The sequence below is a fragment of the Fusarium redolens genome, assembly GCF_020744475.1.
Source record: "Fusarium redolens strain MPI-CAGE-AT-0023 chromosome Unknown BKA55scaffold_21, whole genome shotgun sequence".
In the NCBI taxonomy this organism is placed as follows: domain Eukaryota; kingdom Fungi; phylum Ascomycota; class Sordariomycetes; order Hypocreales; family Nectriaceae; genus Fusarium; species Fusarium redolens.
Window position 1 is genome coordinate 357,415 of NW_025763684.1, and position 16,348 is coordinate 373,762.

Genomic DNA, 16,348 nt, shown 5'->3' on the forward strand with positions numbered 1-16,348 from the left:
ACGAGAAAAACGTCGCAAGACTGCCACCCAAGGACCTCTTAATATTAGACGAGACGCGCCTGCTACCCGCAACAAATATGCTAAACCTAAGAGCCACGAGCAAGACGTCGGCCAAGTGCAGCCGCAGCCTAGCGGAGACGCGCTTGATGACATCGATCCCAGCTCTAGAGAAGACGTTGCGATTGACGACTTCATCGACCATCGCGTTGACACCGTCAATTCGACCGTCGACATCAAAGTCCAGTGGGAGGGCGGCGAAACCTCCTGGGAATCAGAATGGAGTCTACAAGAGCAAGTTCCCGCTCTTGTCTTCAAGTACTGGAAGAACCGTGACAGTCGTGAGGCTGCTACCAACCTCGACGTCTACCACGTCTTCAAGATTCTCAACCGTACCACTCAGCCTGGCAAGTCCAAGGGTGATAAGTTCATGTACGAAGTGCAGTGGGTCGGTTATCCTCGCACTGACTCTACCTGGGAGTACGAGTCTAAGCTACGTATGATTTCTCCGGGCGAACTGGAGAAGTTTGAGGCCGAGGAGTTGGCTAGCGGTGCTTCAAATAAGAAACGCAAAAGTACACGTGGGCCTGGACGACCTCGCAAAAAGCCTCGAGTGAAGGATTGAGGTGATAGATCGCGTGCATGTAGATAGCGTAGGTGTACGAACGAACACGATCGATAATGGTACCGTACGACTCTTTGAGCTCTTCCGCTGCCTTGTAGCCTGGGTCTGGGTCTCCGAACTTGCTTGTCAAAACTGGTGTGGCATTGGGGGCACACTGGTCCATTCCAAATTTTCTTAAGTTCTTTCTCTAGATAGGTTGTCTGCGACAAGAACATCGATCGGCTTGCTTAGGGTTTGGATAGGGTTAGTATTAAACTATCTAAGCTATCTTGCCCAGTTGCTTTCCTCTAACTAAAGATATAGTATAATAAAGAAAGAATAATAAAAGAGGGGACTTTAAAGAGATATACTCTTAAGGTAGCGTATAAAAGCTTAGAAAGAAAAAGAGCCTAAGAGGTAGGCTATGTTGTTTTTCTTGCGCAGTAGTGCTGGGTGAAATATATTTTATGCAATTTGATTGTTGTTGTCTTGAGATGAGAGTTCTTCTCGGGTTTATATCTCTAGATGGTTTCATCTAGGAATCCAACTCTAGGGCTTTCAGACTGTTAGTCTGAGTATCATGAAGCAGATGGAAGCAGCCGGAAGCAGCCGGAGGGGAAGGGATTGATGCGGATGATGAAAGTATCGAGGAAGAGTTGTAGGGTGATTAGCCAAGGACTAAGCAAGACAAGCCTTTCAAAGGTTAGAATATCCCGCCCACTGCATCTTCCCAAAGGACTTCACCTCGGACTACTCAAAACTTATTAATGGCGTCGAGACACTAGTGACAGTCTATTGATTGGAGATAGTGTTCTTTGTTATCTTATTGGCAGCCTGACGTTAGAATTAGTGGCTTGCATCTTCTTCCATAGCTAGGTATTGACTGGAGTGTCAGTTCTTCGAGAATCATCTCATAAATACATCATGGCTCTAACATGAGTTCAGCGTAATAGCACTCAATGCCTAATCTTTTTCATGCAGTTCTTTCAGCCTCTGGGCCATGACAGCAAGTCCATGTAATCTCGATAGTTTTCTGTCAATACGTTACTTGTCCCAATAAACTAAAGGTATCCCCTCCACACCAACGCCACGCTTAATAAAGCTGATATCCCTATATTACAACTTCAGCCACCACTCACAACAATGAAACCCTTATCAAAATGCAGACCGCATAACTTCTTCCCCCAAAGCCTCCTCAACCATAGCCAGTCTAGCTTGCCAGCCGGGTTCCATAAAACGAGACATAAACATCAATCGTTTCGCCGCCGTATCAATCCCCATCTTCTCTTTCATCACCTCGGCGTTCTCAGCGTCAAGCTGCCCAATCCTCTTGGTAACCAACGCAATCTTGCTGTCGGTTTTGAAAAGTCCAGCAGTACTCTTGTCAAGTTGGCTTTTGACTACGGTATATACCTCTTCATGTTCGAGAACCGTTCTTTTTCGTTTATCCAGGAACGTGCGAAGTTCGTTGTCCCCAGGATATTTGTTGTAGAGATCTTCCAGGTCCCTGAGCAACTTGTTCTCGGTGGTCATTGATTTCTCTACATCCTTGAGCGCGTCTTGGGCTTTTTTCTGGTCCTTTACTTGCTCGTCCTTTGTAAGTCTGAGGCTGCGCTCAACGGCGGTGAGTCGGCGGTGTTCGTCGTTGATGGATGATAAGAGTTCTTCGAAGCTCTTGATATGAGGTTCTAAGGCAGCCGAAGCGGCCTTCAAGCTTGCTCTGAATTCGTCTCCGGTGGGCTGAAAGGAAGTTAGTTTATGATGACCGCATCGGATTGACTGTATTTGCAAATGTTGCTTACAAGAAGAGCGTTCCAATCCAATGATCCAGTTACATGTGAACTTGGGCGTCGAATGTCAGCAGGCTTTCGTCTTTTGGTTGAAGGGGCTGTGAGTGATTCTGAAATGCTCGCCGCTGTCTGGTTGATGAAGTTGTTGGTAGATGTAAATGTTTTTACTGGCGATGACGGAGCAGGGCGCTTGTTAGTCCCAGCAGGGGCGATGGGACGAGGTGTCGATGGTTCACTGCCTCCTAGGTGGGAGTATAGAGATGCTTGAGGAGTCGCATTGGTAGACGCCGATGGTCGGTGATTCGGTTGCTGCTGAGAGCTCTGGGAGGTCTGAGAAGTAGTACTGGTACGACGAGACAGTGCTGGCTGCGAGCTTGCTTGTGCGCGAGGAGCCGAGGAGCTTTGAGAACTCGTAGCAGCCATTGATGGCTGGCTACTTGATCGTTGGTCAGGCTGTCGCGCGCTCTGGGGCGTAGGTAGAGATTCTGCTGATTGTGCGCGAAGCTGTACAGAGTTCTGAGCTGCGGTTGTTGATCCCTGGCTGCCTGGTTGTTGTGGAGGGCGCATAGTGCCCTGTGGAGTTGTCGCAGGAAGAGACACGGGAGTCTGAGGATTGCCCGGAACAGATGACGCTGTTTGTTTGAGCGGTTGCACACCAGATCGTTGAGCACCCTGGGCGTTCTGAGAAGCAGAGGGGAGAGGCGCCATCATTTGGGAGCTTGGTGGTTCGCGCGGCTGCGTCGAGCTTTGAAAAGCCCGCGGAGTTGTAGCAGCAGAAGACGCCGAAACTTGTTCATCTGGTCCCTCTGGACGGCGAACAGAGCTCTGGGGGGTATCATGAACCAAGCGAGATGATGGTTGAAAGCTGCGCCGAGGGCGAGCGCTTGACTCGGCTGCGTTGGAGCCGGAGCTGGAGGCGACAGGACTGCCTCTGGATTGCCCATTGGTTTTGGCGGGCGCAGACCTGGGATTGGCCGCCATGGTGTCCTCCATAGGCTCATCATCTTGAATATCACTGATGTCTCTGCTTCGCGACCAAAGGTTTCGTTCATGAGGGGCGCTCTCTTCCTCTTCGACAGTCAAGTCGGGATCTTCTTCAGTCTCTTCTTCATCTTCATCTTCATCTTCGCTGAGATCTTCTCGAGGGCCTAACGCGATAATCTCATCAACCGGTTCAGAGTTTGCCTCGGCTCCTTCACTGTTCGCAGCCTCATCCTCATCAACTTGATCATCCGCACGTCCATTCCATCGCCGTGTTTGTTTAGTATCAATTCCCATCCTGCGTAACCACTTTCGCACCTTTGCGATATCTGACTTACGAAGTCGCGGGCGATCTGAGCGTGGGTGGCTAGTAGCGAAAACCTTCAACCTATGGCGCACCTCGTCGAGCTCCACGTTCTTAGCAGCCACTACCAGAGAGACCAACGCGGAAAGGCCCTCGATAAGTCGAATACCCCAAGTCTCAGGTACAAAACCTTTGCAGAGCTCAGTTGGCCACATGCCACATGCTTGATGAATGCGCTGCGCTGCGTGTAACGCTCGCTGGGTTGGATAATCTGGTGATGATGAGGCGCCGTTCAGTGACGGCCTACCTCGTTTGCGCGCAGATGAGAGCTTAGGAGTCATGATTAAGTAATACAAAATGAAAATTTAAAATAGCATCGGTTGTCAAGGTTGTAGTCATTTAAGCGACTATGCCCGGTTAGGGGGGTCCGGCAGACAGCCGAAGCCCCGCGGATCAGTATTGATCCGTGATGCCCCCATTTCGCCAATGTCAAAGACGATGACCAGCTGTCCCCAAAGTTCCCGCTTTTCTCTCCTTAACCACTATATACAGTGGGCGTGCAAAAGTTCCGACACATTCCGGATCCACCCCAACTACCTCGATCTCATACTGCCATTTCGGATTGCAATTGCATGGGCAATAATTCTTCAATTTAGATAATATATATATCAATCTGTAGAGACTTAAAAGGAGATTCCAGAAATATAGTTTAATACTTGGTATAATAGCCATTTGCGTTGTAACAGGCGTTCAACCGGTCGGGCATCGATTTTATCACGTTTTTGACCACTTCATCTTCGACCTCCGACCAAAGCTCCTCTGCAGCTTCAATCAGCCGGGCCAAAGCTGCTGCAGACTTTGGATAAGCAGCAATTTCAGGATATCTATCGCATATCCTCTTCTTCAGGACTTTCCATAGATTTTCAATGGGGTTGAGATCAGGGCTGTATGGCGGCCAGTCAGCAAGAAAGACTCCTGTTCTTCTTGCCCAGGGCAGCAGCCAATTCTGAACTTTCCGGCATTTATATGTACGGGCGTTGTCGTGCTGAAAAGTCTCTCCTTCCTCGACCAGTCCGGGAAGATAAGACTGTAAACAGGATAGAATAATCCTTCCTGTTACGCCTCCCCTCTCAGACTCAGGATCGCCGGCAAGAGGGACGATCCTAGACGGCTTATCATAGTGAATTGCACCAAAGAACATCTGAGAATGTCTGGCAGGCCGTCTACAGGGCTGCACCTTATCTTGATGGAGTCTCTCACCCTGTGGTGTTGTCAAAAGAAGCTTCTGAAATAGAAGGGGCTAGACTTACAGCAGAGTAAAATGACCACTTGGTATAGTCACCGTCTGTACGGTCGATAGAGACCTCATCAGAAAACCACCAGCTATACCAAAAAGACTCATCTTCATGACGATATTTTTCACAGAAAGCTTTTCTCAATTGAGCACTTTCTTCGCTGAGAAACGGGCGTCGAAGTGCAAGCTTGTGTTGTATCTTCTGATTGATAAGCCAGCGACGAATTGTGCTTCTTTTGCAGTTCAAACAGGTGCAATCAATTATTTCTTGGTATGAGATAAAAGCGTTTCTTCCAATGAGTATTTTGATATGATTTTTATCTATATCTGATAGTCGTGATGGCCTTCCAGAGCGAGGTAAATCTTTTGCTGATTGTTGGTGACGGTACCGTCGAATGACTCCATAGATCGCGTGCCGACTTAGCCCCTCACTGTCTGCGATATCCTGCACGCGAACACCTGATTCGTACATCGTCACAAACCTCGTTCTTTTGCAAGGAGAATGATGTGTTTTTTGCCGTATTCGAGGCATCTTTTCCTATAGAAATAACGCGATGAAGTTGTGGTGTTGATGTTGATGTTTAATTGAAAGCGGGGTCCGGACCTCGGATGTGTCGGAACTTTTGCACGGGACTGTACATATGCTTGCCGGCCTATGTAAACAGCGGTTTACTACTAACACTGTATCTCATCTAGAAAAAGCAAGGCTGTTTTCTCTTTCGATTTATACTGGAACTCCTTGATCACAATTGTGAAAAACGATCTTCTTTTTAAAATAACTTCTAGTTATCCTATTTATCACTTTCAAAAGTCCTGAGGACTGCCTGGCGGAGATTCAGGCTCCTTAGTGGATGTCTGGTGTTGCGAACCCCGCATCAGACGTCATCGTCGTCATGGGAGACGATCCGGATGGTTCGGGCGGGGGATATCATCACCCTCAGCGGAACAGGGTCAGCAGCGCTCGCAATAGTCCAGACCATTTGGACTATTAGTCCAGACTGTAGATCAGTGCAGGGAATACGGACGCCCGGTGTGGACGCTAAGTACGCTAGGTTGTTGGCGTGGTGTTACAAAACCAGGGTGCCCATGATTGTTGCTGTGCCAATCATTTTGTTTTGGATATTTCTGATCAATTTACTGGTGCGATCCAGATCAACACGGTTCGTTTCAAGGGACGCATCATCCTAGTCGTCAATCCACGAACGCCCGCCGCGGATTGATTATTGATCTTGGACTGCAGTCTGGACTACCATCTGCTACTACTTCAAGAATCACCCCACTTAAAGCATAGCACAAAAAATCGTCGCCCCATACAAATTCTACGATGTTATTTACACCATATTTTATTATAATAAAATCATTGAGGAAAACGAAAACTTGCAGTGTATTATTTTTTGCATACTCTCTTACCCCGGGCCGTTTTTTCCCCGCCCTTTTTACCTATAATGGGAGTTTCAACACTTTGAAAAATTTGCATTTGTCTCTCTCTCATCTTTCTACTCTCACAAAGTTAGCAAGGCTCTCTACGCAGCTTACAGCTGTAAAATATCTCCAAAATGGGTCGCTATGTTTATACCGAAAAAGACGTTATTGATGCTGTATTCGATATTACTGACGGTTCTCTATCACAGTACCAGGCCTCTGAGAAATATGGAGTGACTTAACCGGTACTCTCGAAAGACTTTCGGGCCAGAAGAGCAGGAAAGAGTCTGCACACACTCACCAACGTCTTTCCCCCAATCAGGAGGACTGCTTTGTTCGTTGGATTCTGCGGCAGGTGCCCCTCGGCTACGCTCTCTCGCATAGCCAACTTCGAAGTTGCGTTGAAGCCCTCCTTCGTCAACAGGGAGATAACAAGCCATTGGGCAAAAACTGGACATCCAGGTTCATCAAGCGTCATTCGAAACTATCTACAAAGCTTGGGAAACGCCAGGAATCCACCAGATTTGACGGGTTCACACCAAGGTCGGCCAATTGGTACTTGAATATCCGGGAGGACGAGTACGGCTGGATCAAACCCGAAAACACGGTTAACGTGGATGAGGGCGGCATAATGGCCGGTTTCGGCAAGTCATCTGTAACTTCTCTACGGGGTTTTATAGGTTATAACAGATTGGTTGTCCACAAGGCTTGGACAGCCTCGTAATGGGGAGCTCTGACCCGAAGAAGGCCCTGTTGAAGGGCGTCTAGTCGCGCACTTGGACCTCATTTATCGATGCTGTCACCGCAAGTGGCCGCGCTTTAAAACTAGGAATTATCTTTAAAGGAAAGGAGCTACAGAAACAGTGGTTTCTCAACGAGTTCAAATTGATAGCGGACTGGCACTACATCACATCGCCCAACGGCTGGACGACAACCACATAGCTCTAGAGTGGCTGAAAGACGTCTATCTGCCTCAAACAGAGCCTTGTGATGCATCGGATGCGAGACTCATTATCCTTGACGGTCATGGGAGCCATGCACAGGTGAGCCTTTGGGTGTTTTCGCCGCACAGTCACCGGCTATAAGGTCGCTGACGAGCTGCCAGGACGAGTGGATGGCCACGTGCTTTCTGAACAATGTCTACTGCTGTTACCTCCCAGTACTCTGCTCCCATGGTTTGCAGCCGTTTGATAATGGAGTTTTTAACGTTGTCAAGGGTGCGTGTCGGAAAGAACTCCAAAAGCTGGCCAGTTTGACCGATTCTGCGCCGGTTGACAAAGTGAATTTTATTCGGGCCTACGCGAAAGCCAGGGAGGCCGGCATGAGGAAAGAGATTATCTTGTCCGGCTGGAGGCTTACTGGAAATTGGCCGATAAATTGTCATAAAGCTCTATCACATCCGGAAATTCAACCGGACAGAGAAAAATTGCTAGAGCAGTTCAAGACGCGCAGCCCTCCCCAACTACACTCAGATAATACGCCGAAAACGAGCCGCCAGGTGAGAGATTTAGCCAAACACCGAAGTCGTCCGACCCGGAGGACGTACAGTAAGATCGCCAGGGGGCTAGAAGCTTTAGAGATAAAGGTAGCCGTTCAGAATGGGCAGATTACTGGCCTAGAGGAGTAAATAGCCTAGCTGCAGCGAGGGAAGAAAAGGAAGGCGGTAGTGAACGCGAATAGATGATTCATGGCTCTTGCGGAGGCTCTAGCGTCCGGAGAAACCCTTAATAAGCCAAAGGAGGCAGAAATAGGGGTAGATGTAGACAGAGAGGTCGAGTCGGTGATTAAGGTGGGTATCGGATCAGAGGACGAAAGTAGGGACCTTACAGTTAAAACAAAGCACTGTCAGCGTACACGGAGCGGTCGGGAGGTCAAAAAACCACGCAGAAAGTAAAATTCAAGTAATTCTCTATAGAACCCCGGAGTGATTGCATTTCTAGTGGATAAAGGTGGTTGGTTTTTATATGTATTAAATATTGGATTTTGTATGGGGCGACGATTTTTTGTGCTATGCTTTAAGTGGGGTGATTCTTGAAGTGGTGGCGGATGGTAATAGTCCAAATGGTCTGGACTATTGCGAGCGCTGAGGGTCAGGACGACGAAGGTATTGGAGATGGAGCAGCAAAATGGCGATATGGAATGGCAGGAAGAAGGTGAGACCAATGAGGGAGCTCTGGGACAGAGCCAAGCTCGGAAGCAGGCTGCCCCCGAGTCAGCTGGTGGAATGGTCGAGGCAGTCCAGAGCTTGAAGCAACTACTAGAGCAGGACTTGAACAAGAAAATCGAAGCAATGAAGGCCGAATTTCAGTTCGAGTTCACCAAGCTCAGAGATCGCATGGCCGAGGAAGTCACCAGGGCCACGGCCCAGATGGCACAAGAATTATCGCAAGTCCGAGACCAGCTCACCCAGGTTTGCGGTGAGCTGGAGCAGACTCGACTACAGCTAGACATGCTGAACAAGACTGAAACACCATGGTCGTCGGTTCAATCGTATGCAGACGCAGCCAGGATGACATCCACCAGCATGTCCAGTCAATTTTCGTCTGCAGCCCGATCCGCAACTCCAGAACCGGTGTTCTGCATAGTCGACACATCCAGAGTTCCTGAAGACCATCTTGGAGACGTTACACCAACAATGATTCGTAAGACCGTGGAGCAGGAGATGCGACAGTCGAGTGACCAACCTCACTGGCGATGCGTCGCAGTGACCAGAGATGGACGGAATGCCAACCGCCTTAGGATTATAGGTAGGAACGAAGAAGAAATACAAAAGATCAAGACCATCCTCGAAACCAGGAAAGCTCCAGGTGCAAGAGTCCTTCGGGACCAACTATATCCTATCAAAGTTGATAGCATGAATCGTATGGCCGTCTTTGACCAGGAGTTTAACATCCTCCCCGGAGCAATAGAAGCCTTAAACCAGGAGAATGAAGTCCAGGTTGCCAAGGTAGCCTGGCTGAGCCGGAAGGTCAACCCCAAGTCATATGGATCCATGGTAGTCTACTTAACTAAGAGCACCGATGCCAAGAGACTACTGCAGGAACACTACTTTCTCGTCGCAGGTGAATCGGCATATACGAGTGTATTTGAGCAGACCACTGGACCGGAATAATGCTATAACTGCCAACAGCTCGGTCACAAGGCATTCTCGTGCAGTAAGAATCGAGTGTGTGCAAGGTGCGCCGCCGAAGGCCACCATCACAGTGAGTGCCAGGCACAGATACCTAAGTGCGCCCTCTGCAGCGGTCCGCATGAGTCATTCAGTAGAAATTGCCTGAAACTTCACCCCAGGCGGCATGAGTAAGTCGTTGCAGGTGATTCAACTGAATGTGAGAAAGCAGGATACGGTACAGGAGGGCCTCATGAACGATAAGCAACTTCAAGATTACGCAGCAATAGCGATCCAAGAGCCCCAGGCACATCAGAAGGACAGCAAGCTACTAACGGTCCCTATGGGGCACCCCAGATGGGTTAAGATGGTCCCCACGGTTTGGAGAGAGGGCAGATGGCCGATCCGAAGCATGTTATGGGTAAACAAGGATGTGGAGGCAGAGCAGATACCGATTGAGACAGCGGATATGACGGCAGCCATCTTGCGACTCCCTAAGCGGCTGGTTCTGGTTGTTTCGGTTTACGTGCCAGGGGGAGACACCCAGGCTTTGCATGACACCTGCAACGCTCTGCGGCAGGTTATCTCAAACACAAGAAGACAGGCCGGTAGACTGGTGGACGTGGTAGTTGTTGGAGACTTCAACCGGCACGACCAGCTATGGGGAGGAAACGACATATCCTTGACTAGGCAAGGCGAAGCGGATCAGATTATCAATCTTATGAATGAGTTTGATCTTATGAGCCTGCTCCCGAGAGGAACAAAGACGTAGAGCGGTGGAGATTTTGAGACGACAGTCGACCTGGTCCTCGCTTCCGCGGACCTAGCGTCTTCGACTGTCAAGTGTATGATACATGGTACAGAGCATGGATCTGATCATCGTGCTATTGAGACGGAGTTCGACGTCTCCGTCCCGGTGCCCCAAGCTCAAGAACGGCTCTTACTCAAGAACGCACCATGGAAGGAAATCAACGTTCGAATTGCCGCAGCATTAGAGTCCACCCTGGAGGAAGGTACCGTACAGCAGAAGACTGACAGGCTTATGGCAGTGGTGCTAGAGGCGGTTCGCGCTCTGACACCCAGAGCTAAGCTGTCGCCCTATGCAAAACTCTGGTGGACCTCAGACCTCACGCAACTCCGGCAGATATACACACACTGGAGGAATCGCACCAGGGCATTGAGGCGAGCAGGATCGGCATGTCAGAAGCTTGAGGAGATGGCCAGAGGAGCAGCAAAGCAATACCACGATGCCATCAGACAGCAGAAGAAGACGCACTGGAATGAGTTTCTAGCTGACAACGACAACATCTGGAAGACAGCAAAATACCTCAACTCTGGAGATGATACAGCATTTGGCAAAGTACCCCAACTCACAAGGGCTGACGGCACCCGCACAACCAACAGCATTGAACAAGCCGAGGAGATGTTAGCCACCTTTTTCCCTCCATTGCCGGAACACTTCGAAGAAGAAGGGGATCGACCTCAGCGCGGATCTGCCATCACCGTGCCGGATATTACCATGGAGGAGGTGGAGCGACAGCTCTTTGCGGCGAAGTCATGGAAAGCACCTGGCGAAGACGGACTGCCTGTTATAGTCTGGAAGCAGATCTGGCCTTCAGTTAAGCACCGAGTCTTATCGCTGTTTTGTGCATCGCTGGAAGAAGGAGTGCTGCCGGATCAATGGAGACATGCAAAGATTGTTCCACTAAAGAAACCAAACAAAGAGGACTATTCGATCGCGAAGGCGTGGAGGCCCATATCACTCTTGTCTACCCTAGGCAAGATATTAGAGGCAGTCGTCGCGGAACGGATCTCGCACGCTGTTGAGACACGGATTACTGCCAACAAACCATTTTGGAGCTCGCAAGCAGCGTTCCGCTGAGCAGGCCCTGATGTTGCTGCAAGAGCAGATCTACGCCGCCTGGCGGGGACGGCGGATCCTTAGCCTGGTGAGCTTTGACATTAAAGGAGCCTATAACGGAGTGTGTAAGGAGAGACTTATCCAAAGACTGAGAGCAAGGGGCATACCAGAAGGTCTGCTTCGCTGGATCGAAGCCTTTTGCTCGGATCGCACTGCGACTATTCAGATCAACGGACAGACATCCGAGATGCGAAGTCTACCACAAGCTGGGCTCCCACAAAGCTCACCTCTGTCTCCGATTCTGTTTCTTTTCTTCAATGCAGACCTTGTACAGCGGCGCATCGATTGCTATGGGGGAGCGATAGCGTTTGTGGACGATTTCACGGCGTGGGTGACAGGTCCGACGGCTAGTGATGCAATTTCTTGTACACGTACGTACGTACGTACGTACTGTATTTTAGCCGCTGTACGTACGTACAACTTTATTGTACGTACAAATATGTACCATACAAATTTCCCCCTTCCTTTTTAGGTAATACTGGTAACTTAGTAGGCTTCTCACGGTCCTCGTCTTCTGCCATTCTGGCCTCAAACCTCTGATTCCACCTCAGTGCCAACCCCCAATCTATCACCCGTCGACTGTAATACACCCTCCCACTCAAAATCTCCACTGGTGGAGGCCATCACACCATCCATCCAGACCTTCTTGCCCTGCGCATTCACAAATAACTCGAGATATGAATCTTCGAGTTCTAGCCAGTCCTTCTCCTCAAGATCCGCCCAGCGCTTTTTATGGGCGTACTTCTGATCCTTAAGGCGATCTAATACGCGGTCGTTCATAAAAATGAAGGCCTGCATGTCAGCGTGCATGGGCGTAAGGCGATTTCGAGCTTTCGTGTGTATGAAACTAATAGCAGAGAAACTTCGTTCTGAGGGCACAGAGTTCGCAAGCGTGTTCATTACCTTCACGGCTACCCTAGCCAGAATCGAGCCCTGGTTGAGGAGGCACTGCCACGCCATTGCTGGCTTGAAGCCATCATCGTATACAGCGCTGTGCTTATTAAACAAGCCGTCTGGGCCGCCTGTACGCATTCGGAAGTGTGTGAATTCGGAAAGGGCACGGTGATATTCGTCGTCGTTTTTCAGCTGTTTCTGCAAATACTCTTGTACGCGCGCAAAGACGCTAGGCGGCAGTTTCGAATTTGGACCTGTTGTATCAGGCCGGAGGGCATCAGCGATCCAATGTATATCGTACGTTTGCTTATCGAGCCGGGCTTTGAATATAGCGTCAATGTCGTCCCACGGAATATCAGGAAACTGATCAGCCTCTCCCATCTCAGACCATTTGCTTTTGATTTGCAGCCAGCGATTTACAACGTGTGCGATTCCCGCCCCATCAGCCTCGGAAGCATGTTGAAATTCGTTCACGGGTTTTAGCACAGCGATCGCAGCCTCCAGATTTAGCCAGAAGCTGTTGTCTTTGATGATTCGAACCGCTTCCGGCAGGAGAACGGGGCAATCTTGAGATCGCAGCTCATCCCGTACATCTTTTCGAATAGACCAGTCTCTGGCAGGGTCTCGAGAACGGAGGAGGGAGAAGAAAGAATTGTACTGAGAACCCCAGCGTGTAATTATACTATTCGGAACGAGCGAGTTAGTATATCGATTTCTCAGTCACAGCTAACGATTTACCGGTACCTTCTGATCAGCGCGCGAGTTACTCCGTTCCACCTTGTGCGTTGGCACATTCTCAATCTTTGCAATTGTAATTTAGACCGTGAGAAGAACTTGAGAAGGGTGCTGACGTTATTACAGAGATCCTCAAAGAATGGAAGAAGAAGGATATCTTTAATTAGAAGCTGAAGGCCGTGAGAATCGCATAGAGAGAAGTTGATATGTGAGAGCTCTGGGAATCTCCCTAGCAAGCCGTGTACAGAGCGCATCGTGTTTTCGGTATCTGTACAGATAGAATTGATTCTGGAGAGCTCACCGCCGCACAGTTGCTGCATTTCTCCCCATATCAGCTTCACCCAGTTCTCCGCTGTGTGCTGTTCGTCTCCCGTGTCAAACGTTTTCCAGTAGAAGGCTGGGCCGTCTGGTAGCTGTACCGAGATATTAACGATTCTGTGACCCGAGACATTATCGGAAGCGTCAAATATGATGTTGAACCATTCTGAGCTGGTAATGCGTTTGAAAACCTCGTCATAGAGTTCCTGATAGAAGTCGGGAAGAATTCTCGTGATGGCGGCGCGGCTAGGAGGCTTCCAGCCAGGCTTAATGCGAGTGAAGAAATAACGCCAACGGCGGCTCTCGAAGAGGCTGAAGGGCCGACCGCCGGCGATTACAGCAGCGGCGGCATCATAGGCGTAACTGTGACTCTCGTCCTGCGAGATATGCTGAATTCCGACCTCGGTTATCTTCTTTTGTATAGCTTCTGAATATGAGGGAAGATAGCCAGCGTTATCTTGAGCTTGACGCTCTTGTCGCTGCTTGGCTTGCCATTTCTCACACGTAGCGAGATGCTCTTTCGGCCTCCCAACAGAGGTCGCTGCAAAATCCTTTTGGCAGTGACGGCATCTGTATCGCTTGCTTTTCTTGGGGTTAGAGCGGCCGAGGTCGATAAACTGTCGCCAAACGAAGGCAGTGTTAGCTTGGGTGGGCGCCATCTTTTTGGCGATACCTTCAATCGGGAGAGAATGGCAGAGTGTGTTGAGCTGCTCAGCCAACGGAGTTTTTGTACAGCCCCCCGTATTTGTACAATATGACCCACAAATTCCCCTATTAGGAGTATTATGGATCCCATTGTACGTACATAGTACGTGTACGTACTTTTTCTTTCTGTACGTACGTACGTACAACACGGTTGTACATACTGTACAACATCACTACAGGGCAGCTGCACCGGGGCTAGCCACTTGCGATCTCTTCCAGTTTGTATTCAGCTCCCAAATGGCTTCCTCGATAGACCCTTGGGGATTAACCTACCAAATATGTATGTGGTTGGGGTTACGAGATTGGGCGTATATAGTAGAAGTTTGGACTGCGCTGCCAGCTGGAGCAAGCTGGTACCTGTTCCAGCCACCGCCAGGAGCATCGGACCACCAGCAGCCCTCTATGGATCCCGAAGGCCCAATCTACCACACTTCCATATGGCCCGGAATGCGGGAGACAGCAGCAATACCTGCAGAGGATATGGCACTCTCGGCTGCTGCAAGCTCGTATTTCTCCCAAGTCGCTGGGGGTTTGTCGTACCAGAATGCCCCTTGAACCGAGCCGTTCGAGGCGAGCCACCAGGTCTCCATGTGGCCTACTATTCGACTTACTGCGGCTATACCACTTTTCTCGGCTACTGGCGAGCCGCCAATGATGCCGCCAAGATTGAATGAACCCCAACCAACCATAGTGAGGGCTATGTAAGTGCAGTTGGTCTCTTGGATGGTTATACCTCGGGACGTTTGGAGGAGATTGGAATTTCCAGACAGAACTACCAGACTCTGCAGCAACACGAGATTAAATGGTCCGACAGAGGCAAAAACTTCAGAGAACGGCTTCAGCTGCCATGCTGCCACCAGACACTAATGCAAATGTTCGGAGACGAAACTAATTAAACTGTCTATGGCTGTGTCTCAGACGGAGCCAAATGTCACAGATTAGAGTGGGCTGTCAATGATGATATTGTGACAACATTGCGATGTTTGAAAGATTTCATTTGTAGTAATCTTGCAACTTTGCTCGGAGACTCCGAGAATCCACGGCTTGTGATATCATCGGAGACCTCCATATCACATAGCGGCCGACTTAATGATGTGACGACCCAGCCGTATTCCATGTAAAGTTCGAAATCACATGTGAGCTGGATAAATAGCGCATTAATCCCGTAAACTATAGTAACTCTAGATTGAAGTTTTATCAGCTCGCATTTCTAGTGTTACACAGCAGACGAATACTACGTGAAATTACTCATAGCCTGCTAAGCAAGGCTTTGAAGGCGCTATACAACAGCATCAAGCGTCTATATTTGCTTTAAAGTTGCTGTCGTTGTCGGAAATACCCGTGTATCCTTTTGTCGATAAAGTACGTGCCCCGCGAGTGATGGAATGATCTTGTAGTTTAACGCTCGTGCCTTTAATAAGGAACAGCGCCTCTGGGTGGTATCAACAACATCACCATCATCATGATGTCCTCACATCATCATGATATGACTTCTGTTTTGGTCTTGGTGCCAGGATGGTACCCCTTCGTGTTTAGTAATTCAGCCCTTCGCAGCTCTTTATCGCCATCTCTATTTAGGCCGTAGATTCTGGCTATTCAATTGGTGCGTGTACTGCACTACAAGTCGATATTGCTGACATTTGATTATCTGGGAGTGGAAAGTTCCGCTCAAGCCACATATGCCAGTAACCGAAGCATATGCAGCCATGATCCTGTCATAGTATCGCCCAACCATAATATGAGACTTATCGTTTACAGCGGTTCATATGCTTTTGAAGAGAAATACTAGTTATAAGCCACAAAAACTTCTTAGACTAGCCATAAACTCTCTGCTTTATTGCGACGAGTGTAGCTCTTGCCCTATCGAACATAAGGTCTAGGCCTTGGAGAATAATCCGCAGCTGAGCTTCGGTTTGAGCAGAGCTCTATAAGGGGGATCCCCGGCACTGGCCGAGTAAATAACTTCTACTTCGCAGGGGACCTGGTTGCTGGACCGAGGCGGCAATAATATCGAGTGGCCTATTACGGAACAGCTCGGGCCAGCGATTATGTTGGAGCCATGGAGTCGACTCGCTCTGTTGAGCGGCCTCGACATGACTGGTCTGAGTACTTTCGAACGGCCTTTTCATGATATTGGTCACCTCAACTTGTCGGATGTCTGTGAGTGACTTGAGACGACAATGATGATGGAACCTTCCAAGTTAGCAAAGTCTGTATCTATGAGGGGGTAGATGGCTAGGAGACACGTTCCACGCGCGTCGACGCGTTCAGCTC

At 49.3% G+C, this 16,348-nt stretch overlaps 2 protein-coding genes across 2 annotated transcripts; both read right to left on the reverse strand.

Moving 5' to 3' along the window:
* Positions 1–1,756: 1,756 nt before the first annotated feature.
* Positions 1,757–2,814, reverse strand: BKA55DRAFT_525256 (uncharacterized protein; the record flags this gene model as incomplete). Its single annotated transcript, XM_046188751.1, has 2 exons — positions 1,757–2,341; positions 2,404–2,814. 2 exons carry the CDS (start codon positions 2,812–2,814, stop codon positions 1,757–1,759), a joined length of 996 nt encoding a protein of 331 aa, XP_046043424.1.
* A 390-nt stretch (positions 2,815–3,204) lies between these two features.
* On the reverse strand, positions 3,205–4,017 carry BKA55DRAFT_485207 (uncharacterized protein; the record flags this gene model as incomplete). The annotated part of the gene is made up of 1 exon (XM_046186214.1): positions 3,205–4,017. A coding segment is annotated over one exon (813 nt), but the record flags the coding sequence as incomplete, so codon positions are not given.
* Between the last annotated feature and the right edge of the window lie 12,331 nt (positions 4,018–16,348).